Source organism: Dipodomys spectabilis, unplaced genomic scaffold, assembly GCF_019054845.1.
Source record: "Dipodomys spectabilis isolate Male_0828 unplaced genomic scaffold, ASM1905484v1 ptg000233l, whole genome shotgun sequence".
Taxonomy (NCBI): domain Eukaryota; kingdom Metazoa; phylum Chordata; class Mammalia; order Rodentia; family Heteromyidae; genus Dipodomys; species Dipodomys spectabilis.
The window spans coordinates 5,360,055-5,369,698 of NW_024870910.1; the positions used below are offsets into that span (position 1 = coordinate 5,360,055).

Here is a 9,644-nt window from a genome sequence, read left to right on the forward strand (position 1 = left end):
TAGTGCACACTCTAAAACAAGCTGAGAACAAAAGGCATAAAGGGTAAAGGAAAAGAAGAGAAACAAAAGCAACCATCGATGATCTCACTACTCGAAGATGCTCGGGGTGTTCTGGTGCATGGCTGGCTTCCCAGTGGAGGTTCACAGTGGAAAGCAGTCTCTTGATTGGAAATTTCCACCCCGGGGAAGAGCATCTTTGTGCCTGTGTTCTTGTGAGCCTCTCTAAGACATGGAATCCTAAGGTCAAAGGGGATCAGGGATTTTGTGGTTCCCAAGCTGGGTGGAAATTTTTCCTTCTAGGGAGCTGGCAAGTTCACAGATCTCACAAGTATTTCCTCCCATCATCAAAAGCTCAAGGATAGCACCCCAGCTCTGAGTTCAAGCCCCATGACCAACCAAAAAAAAAAATTACTTGCTGATAGCAGAGATGTCAGCAAAAGCTTCTGTATGGATGATCATCTTGGTTTAGCAATTAACCAAAGACAAAGAAGGCATTTCCCACTTTTTCTGCATAAATGCCAAAGAGGACCCTGAGCTCCCTCTTCCTGCAACCCCTCAAGTATTTATTTGACCCTCTGCAGGAATAAGCATCATCATCTCCTGACTAAATCACAGCTCCAAAGCTATGTTTCCTGACAAGTCTTCTCCATTCTTCCTTCCATAACAAAGTACCTCTGTTGTGGTACTAGGAGTTAAACCAGGGCCCTGGGCATAGTTGGCAAGCACTTGGCCTCTTGATCCATGCCCTGCCCCCTAAGCTATCGTTCCTTGAAGGGTGATATTGTCCTGGACGATGGTCAGGGAACCACAGACCCACAGAGTGACACATGGGATAAAGGCCAAATGCATGACCAGAATCCCCGAGAGACGTCTCACTTTGCGATTACATCATGGAAGAAATCAGGGCATCCATCTGTATACCCCATGGAATCACATCAGATGCGGGCGGGGGTGGGGTGGTCCCCAATGGGACTGCTCATGTAGTACAGCTGAGAACTGGAGGTTGAGACAAAGGTAACCAGAATTTTATAGCGTAAGAACTCTATAATTTCGTCAGATGCTGGTGGTCATGTTAGCTACTCAGGAGGCTGAGCTCTGAGGATTGCTGTTCAAAGCCAGCACGGGCCGGAAAGTCTGTGAGAATCTTTGTTTGCAATTAACCACCAAAGGCTGGAAGTGGTGCTATGGCTCAATTGGTAGAGGGCTAGCCTTGAGCAAAAGATGCTCAGGGACAGTCCAGGCCCTGAGTTCAAGCTTCAGGTCCCACACCCAAAACAAGAAGCCTATGATTTTGAGGATAGGTAATCTATAGTTTTACAGATTTATTCGGCTATAGATTAGATGGATACCCTGCAGTACCACAGATGGAAAATCCAGGGTTCTCGGAGCTGAAATGAAATACCACCAAGCTATGAAGCCAAGTGTACCCTCCGAGAACTCGTGTAGATGTTAGCCTCGGATGGTCACCCTCCTTCCTTGCCAGCATAGGTTTTTTTCTAATTCAAGTATTAACATGTGTTCAGAGAAATCCCCTACTTTCCGCCCGCCCCACCCGCATGTCCACTCAACACTAGGAGATGCATCATCATCTTTGTCTCCTTGATGTTTTCTACACCTTTCTTTGCACGACAAAGGGTTCTATAAGATTGTCCTTGGGCCTCACGCCTTGTAACCCGTTAGCACACCTCCTCTCGAGGGTAAGAATTCCCTTTCTGTGACCCGAGGACAGGTGAGGGAGAGAGGCCAGGGAAAAGATGGGACTTCTTCGCTTGTTTGTTTTGGCACATGCCCAGCAGAGATGAATATGTACGTGCCTCCTACTCAACAAAACTGCGCCTGTGAGCAGGGGAGGCTCACCCTCTTAGGGCAGGGGCAGGGAGGGGGTCGCATACAGAGTCTTCCCTGAACTCCCCAGGGGCCTGGCGAAGGTGATGGCAGATCCAGGGCCAACTCCTCCTTCCCCTCCCCCTCTCCTGCTAATACCCATGACGTTCAGGTTCTCAGCTCTGGAAACAACCTGGACTCCAGCCCCATGCTCCCCAGACCCACTTCTTTTCTACTGCCCGTGAAAACTAGATGCTCGAGAGCCACACATGCTCCTCTTCCTCAGAGCTTAGAGAAGAGGTACAGTGACACCCCAGTATCTTTGGGATGGGCTGGGGGACATTTATTCTCTGAACGGGATTCACTTTCTTGTGCAGGAAGGAAATAGAACACCCAATGGGGAGAAGCCTGAATGGCGGGGTGAGGACTTCTCGTACTGTGTTCTTTTTCTGGCCCGTTGATGAGGTGTGGAGCCTAGAGGCTCAGAGGGTGGCTTTTCAAGCCAAGAGAAAGGAAGGGGGAAGAGACAAAGCTGGATCACTGCTGGAACACAGAAGGCCTTTCCCCAAGCAAAGACCTGGCAGCTTGACCTTAAAAAGTCCATGATGCCTAACGGGGGCTGAAAGAAATGTACAGCATCAGCCGAGGGACCCCGGGTCTGAACTCGGATGGCTCACCATTATCAAACCAGCATCGCTTTCGAGCGTTAGTCCATCTTCAACTGACAATTAGTAACGGCGAAGAGATCTGACACGATGGTTAGATGACATGGGCAATAATTTAGCCAAGACAAATGGCATTCTTCTTGGTCAGTCTTCACAAATACCCCCTAGGACGGGGACATCACCATCACCCCTACTTTGCAGACCAGGAAACCAAAGTAACAGAGCCATGAGTAACTTTCCTGAACTCACTACGTGAGAGGCAGGCACCAGTGGGTCACACCTGAAATCCTATCTACTCAGGAGACAGAGCACCGGAGGATCACCGCGGGAGGCCAATCCAGATAGTAAAGTTGACTAGACTCCATCTCCAACGTCAACTGGCAAAAAAGCAGGGCTAAGGGTATGGCTCGAGTGGTAGTAGACAGTGTAGCAAGCACGAGGTTCTGAGCTCCAGCCTCCATGTTACCTGGGTAGTGGTTGCTTTACCTGTATCACCTGGGTTCATCTTCGCGACGAATGCGTTATTACCTCCACTGACACTGGCTGAGTGGCACTGCCAGTTGCCAAACTCTCGTGGTGAAACACCACCAATTACTCATCACTGAACTAGGTTTCCTTTCTGCTGCAAACCATCTGTGCTCGGGCAGCTATTTATGAGGTACTGGGGACAGGGAGAGACCGGGCATAAAGAACTCTAGTTTGGCAGAGCAGAATGGGCAGAGACAGACTCAGACAGACCAGGCACCCTAGCCTGGCAGCCTTAGATACTGAATCACCTTGAGTGTCAAACCTCCAAGGTGGCACATGGCTGTCCTGGTATCAGGACACCCCACATCCACTCACACACACACACACACACACACACACACACACACACACACACACACATTCTCAAACAACAGTTGAGTCTGCCCTTTGGGGGCCGATTCAAAGCATCTTCCTAGCAAACATGGCGGGCAAAAGTGCCCAAAGATGAGCCCTTCAAGACCCCATTTCCTCACCCCCACCCCCACCCAGGCTGTGACCTGGGAGCTGGCAGGAGCTAGCGCCCTACTGCGGTTCTCTTAATGAGGAGGCCGGGCACCGCGGTGCCAGAGAGATCAGCAGAGCATAAAATCATTACTGACATTGCCAATGTTGGCTAACGGAGATCCAGATTTCAGTTGTACCACAAAGCAAATTAGACCAGCCGGGGGTGATTTGGTGTGCTATTTGGATTTTTGCTTGTCTTTTTTATATTTAAAAAAAAAATCTGTTTATCAGTCAACCTCAAATACATTTAATAGACTGCACACACACACACACACACACACACACACACACACACACATTAAAATTCCACTGGTTAAAAAAAACAACAACAGAGTGATATTCTTGTTTTTCAAATTATTGCTTCTGTTTGTATACTCCATCAATCTTGTTTTCTAATAGTCAGGTCTGGCGCAGTTCTAATCATTTTAAATGGCACTGTAGTTAAGCATGAATGCATAAAACAACTTGAAAACTCCCAGTGACAATCCTTTATGCAAATGCTTTCTTGATTTTTATATTCCTGTCTTACATTAGAGTAGCTCTACTTCGGGGCTAGCTGTATCTGGCCCACTGCCTGCTTTTGTAAATAAAGTTTTATTGGAACACAAGCACATCCGCTTGTTTACATAGTGTCTAAGAATGCTTTTATGCTACAGCCGCAGACTGGAGTAGTTGTGACAGAGGCCATCTGGGCCTGCAAAACCTGAAGTATTTACTACTCAGGACTTTACGGAAATGTTTGACAACTCCTGCTCTCAAGCCAGTCTTGAGAACCAGACTCACGCGAGGCATTTCCTAGCGCTTTTCCCCACAGGAATTACATAATTCACTGTACTCAAGGGCTTCTTGTCCTGTGATGTGTGTGCACGGGCAGAGACTAGCACAGTGCAGACCAGAAATATAATTTGCTGGATAAGCAAGCTGAGTTGTTGCGTAGATTTGGAGCTCTGGGGGCCGTAAGTGTCCTCGGTCTTGAATGAGAACCTAACTACACCAAAGCCTGGACAACCCCATGCTCACTGAGTCTGGTTCAGAGCACGTGTGGCTACGTGATGCTGAACCTCTTCTCCACCATGCCACGCATGCCCATCCTTCTCTGTGATGTCACAGAATCCTCTCTCGCCCAAGCCCTGATTGTCCTAAGCTCGGCTCACCCGATGATCTCCTAATTGACTGGCAAAGCTGGTCTCATTCCTGGGGAGCCCATCTGCGCTGCACAGCCAGGGCTCCAACACCCGCAGGAGCCCCGCTGGTAGACTCAAGCCCGGTACTCATCCGTAAGGCACACGGGCCCTCCGCCACCAGCACCGAGCCACAGGAGCAGCTGCCACTGCTTTCCAGAAGGACGCAGGAACTCAGACTGAATGGCAGAGACCTCTGATCTGCTGCTCTCCAAACGCACTAGGCATTCGGACAGGGAAGGCAGTTGGATGCACGGAGAGGAGTCAGCCTCACTAGAAAGCCATAAGACTTAGGGGACAAACTAAGAGCTCAAGAGTCAGACAGACTTTGGCAGGGAACCAAGCTCCCATCCATGCATGAGAGCCAATTCACTGATGGCTCTGACACAAGGATTCTTCATGGTAAAATGAGTATAAAATGATCATTTTCACATGAACACTTTGGTGTAAAGTACCTAGAAATAATATACTTTACATAAATATACTTTACATATCATTATATATTTTATATATAAAGTATAAAGTATATATACTTTTATATACTTTATGTATACATAAAGTATGTATACATACTGCACCAGTATATATACATATACATAAAGTATATAAAAGTATATATACTTTATATATCATTATATATGCTTCATATATACTTTGCATATATATCATTATATATTTTTATACATAAAGTATAAAGTATATATATACTCTGTATATACACTTTATATATATAAAAGCATTCTTTATCATTATATATGCTTTGTATATACTTTATGTATATACACTATATATCATTATAACATAGAATTGTATATATTAATATAGTACATATAAAATATAAGAAATATTATATATCATTGTGTATATGTGTGTATGTATATATATATATATATATATATATATATCATTGTTCTCATTTCATATTTTTAATACCCCAAGGAGAATGATCTTGGGAAATTTCCACTTACCAAGCATTCCTTTCTTGGAACTAGACAGGCACATGTCCTTCTCGGCACTGGGCAGGGCAAAACTCACCACAAACACCTCCACCCCATCGGCCATCAGGGCTAAGCCCAAGACAAAAAAGAGGGTCCACTGGAAACGCCCGTGACCGCACTCCTCGATGATGGTCTCGTACTGGTGGGCCAGCTGCTCCTCGTCTTCCATCCGCTCAGCCATCAGGTCTGTCTGAAAGCCATCTGCTCTGGAGGGCGCCATCTTGGCCTGCTTGCCCTTGAAGTCATCCGGGTGGGGGATGCCCTGGTACTCGCCCTCATAGATCTCATCCTCCTCGTCATGGCCTTCGGTGGCATCGCTCTGCGCATCTTCTTCCTGGTTGGACTCGTTGCCCCCTCGGTAATAGCCATCGCCGGGGGCATAGCCCTCATAGTTATCCTGGTACTTGTAGTCATCCATGCCTTGGTTCCACGGCTGCCGGGCTGCCTCTCGAGCTATATCTCTGGCCCCGTGGTAGAGGTTTGGGTTGTTCCGGTAACCATCATCCATTCTAGGGTTGATGTGAGGAGTGGGTCATGTGACTTCTTGGGTGGAGAAAGCCACACCTGTCTTCTCCCTTTGTTTCTCAGATCCACCACTTTGTGCCAAGATGGCGTCCTTGTGCACTGGCTGTCTCTTAGAAGGTCTTTGGAAAGTTTTGGACTCTGGCCTGGGTCTCCTTCAATGACCCAGAAGTGTTGTTTGAGGAGAAGTGCAGATTAAAAATGGGTCCAGCTGCTTTCTTTGACAAGGTACAAGCAGCACTTGGCAGCTTGCTTGCTGGACAGATCTGTTCTGCTACTGAAGGTTATGCCCTGAAAGGAGAAACAGAGAGAGAAAGAGAGAGAGAGAGAGAGAGAGTTTCAAAAGGTTGAAATTCTGACAAGATATTCTCAGAATTATACCGGTATATTTAGTTATGCCCATGCATCATGTACAGGGTAGAGATCATCTTGATTAGACTTTAGAATTCATATCCATTGAGAGCCTTGAACCTGGGTCTGTTTAAACTTTAAGCTCTGTTTAACCCACAAAAGAAGACATAGGTAGAGGCCCAGATGAAATGTGAAGCAGACAAAGAATTTTCAGTACACAAAGACAACCTTTGTGTTCATGGATTTCCTTTTAGAATGGATCAAACCTTTACCAACCAGGAAGGTTTATTACTTCTGTTATGTAAATGCCAGCCTTTCGAACTTCAGCATGCTTTGGATCTTGAAACCCAGAGCACAGCCATATCCAGGATGGCTGTTTCCCTGGGGCCCAGGTTGCTTTTGTGACTCAGCTTCGCAGTTCAAGAGCCATCTGACCTTGTTCTGGGCCTATGTGAGCAGGAACAGAGCGCAATCACTCAGATTTGAAACAGGATTCTGCAGCCTCATCCGTGGGGGGACGTGCACCTGTCTTTCTGTGCTCCAGTTTTCTCGTCTGTTAGGTGGAGATAACAATAGCACTTAACTCAATGCGGTTACACATGGGCCAACCTGCCTGAAAACATCATTTAAACCTTGATGTGACTGTTGATTTTTTTTTGTCCCCTGGGGATCCAATTCTGGAAAGCAGGGCCCAAGACTGTCTAGAGTCAAAGCCTTATCCTATATCCCTGCTCTCATCTTTGGGTCCCAACTCTTGTTTGTTTGTCTTGCCTAGTCCTGGGGCTTGAACTCAGGACCTGGGTGCTCTCCCTGAGGCTCAAGGTTAGCACTCTACTACTTGAGACACAGCGCCACTTCCAGCTTTTGCTGAGTAGTTTATTGGAGATAAAAAGTCTCATGGACTTTCCTGCCTGGGCTGGCTTTGAACCACGATCCTCACATCTCAGCCTTCTGAGTAATTAGGATGACAGGTGTGAGCCACTGGCACCCAGTGGAGTCCTAACCCTTGGGTCCAACACTCAACTACCCTCTTCACATTGTGAGTTTCACAGCATTTGGAGCTCTCACTTAACGTGGTTCTGGGTGTACGACTGACACGATCAAACTGACTATAGTTAGGATTCACTACAAGGTCCACTTCCCAAATCCTCAACCCACACTTCCCAAAGGCTCTTCAGAGGGGCTGTAACATTAGATCGCCCAAGGGCTCTAAAAATACAGATGCCCAGAAGGGCTGTTGGGAGCTCAGAAATCTGCATTTTCACACAGCTCCCCCTCTGGCCCCAAAGCCCCTCAGGGGTAGAGGCCAGGCCCCCATTCACCTGCTATTCCACTCCACGCCCAGGTACCTGAACGGTGACCAAGAGGGAAAGCAAATCATGGCTGCCAGACACCCCCTCTGCCCCCGCCAACAAGCTCATAACCCATCAGTCCTAGAAGTCCTATGTCACACCCAAAACACCACCCCTCCCACCCCCAGTGCACATGGTGGACCAGGAGTTGAACCATCCTCATGGCTGCAGGATTCCTCTCCACAGCCCATTCCCTGGCTTCTGCCCCACACCTGCACCCCGGCTCTCCCTGACTTCAAGCTTGGATAGAATCCAGCTCTGGGAGTCATCTGATCTCAAGAGTAAAATGCATTTCCTTCTGGAAGGATGCCAGAGTGGGCCAGAAACCACTCAGGGTATGTGGAGAAAGAGTCTTCATTATACATGCAAATCCCGGATAGGTACGCACCGGTGGCTCACGCCTGTCATCCTAGCTACTCAGGAGACTGAGATCTGAGGATCTTAGCCCCAAGTCAGCACAGGTGTGAAAGTCTGGAGACTCTTATCTCCAAGTAACAAGGCAATGGGCTGTAAGTGCAGCTGTGGCTAGAGCAGCAGCCTTGAGCAAAACAAAAAACAAAACAAAAACACTAAGTGAGAACTCAAGGCCCTGAGTTCAAGTCCCAGTACTACACACACACAAAAGGAAAATTTTATAATGCAGATGTAAGTCCCTTCTTCCCTCCAAGGCACTGAGCCTTCAGTGTGACTGAGGCCTGGGAATCTGCATTTTTCTACCAATGCCACAGAGAATTCAGGAGACTGTACTTTGAGGACCTGCTGTTGGAACTGGCAAGAACTATTTACTGAGAATAAGTCTCATTTTATCCTCTCATAATTTCCACCATCTCCAGTAAATAAATTCATATTAGACCTTGCTGGCCTGAACCAGGTCAGATCCATATTCTAAATCTGTTTTTATTATGTGCACTGAGAGACTACCAAAGGAATATAAACGACAGGCCAGGAGTGTTTGCACAGGGATATGAAAATGGAGACAGAATGCCAGCTGCCTGAGGTCTGTGGGGGCCGTATCGACTCCGGGGTGGGGGGAGCCTGCAAAAATGTCATGAGCCAGAAACAATAGATTTGCAATTCCAAAAAAGCACACAAGGGAAATACCACTCTGAGCAAAGAGTCTGGGATTTGCTCTGAAAGCAGATCTTTGTCAAAACTAATCCCACTTGCCTGGTCTAGTCAGATGGTCCCCTGAACAAAGTCAGCCGGCGTCTGACACTGCTCTGAAGAGCAAAGCCACCAGGGTGACCTCTCCAAGGGAGCCAACCGCTTCCGTGCCATCAGAAGCAATCAGCCATGATGCGCGTCAGGGTCGAAGAAGAAAATTCTTCCATTCGCTCTGCTTGGAACTGGATACCCTCAGCAACCCTGAAGCCGTGTGGCAGGAACGGGTAGGCGTGGAGGCATACGGGGGTTGGAGTGGGAGAAAATGATCTTTGAGAACCTCACGGCAATGCGATTGACATGAGCAAGGAAGAGGGTGAGCGAGTGAACAAAATCAGATGGGTGCTAAAGAGATATGCATATAGTCCAGACAAGGTAGGAGTCACTAAGAGCATTTTGTTGTTGTTATTGGTCATGGGGCCTGAACTCTGGGTCTGGGCGCGGTCCCTCAGCTCTTCAGCTCAAGGCGAGCGCTCTACCACTTGAGCCACAGCACCACTTCTGGCTTTTTTTTTTTTGCTTATGTGGTGCTGAGGAATCGAACTCAGGGCCTCATGC

The 9,644-nt window shown here is 47.5% G+C and overlaps 1 protein-coding gene across 1 annotated transcript in view; it reads right to left on the reverse strand.

Annotated features, from left to right (window-relative positions):
• Sv2b (synaptic vesicle glycoprotein 2B) overlaps positions 1-6,274 on the reverse strand; it is a 28,365-nt gene extending 22,091 nt beyond the window's left edge. The window contains exon 1 of the mRNA XM_042698544.1: positions 5,671-6,274. Within this exon, the coding sequence (XP_042554478.1) occupies positions 5,671-6,208 (538 nt within the window). The 5' untranslated portion in view covers positions 6,209-6,274. The remainder of the gene's footprint in view (positions 1-5,670) is intronic.
• Positions 6,275-9,644: the final 3,370 nt, after the last annotated feature.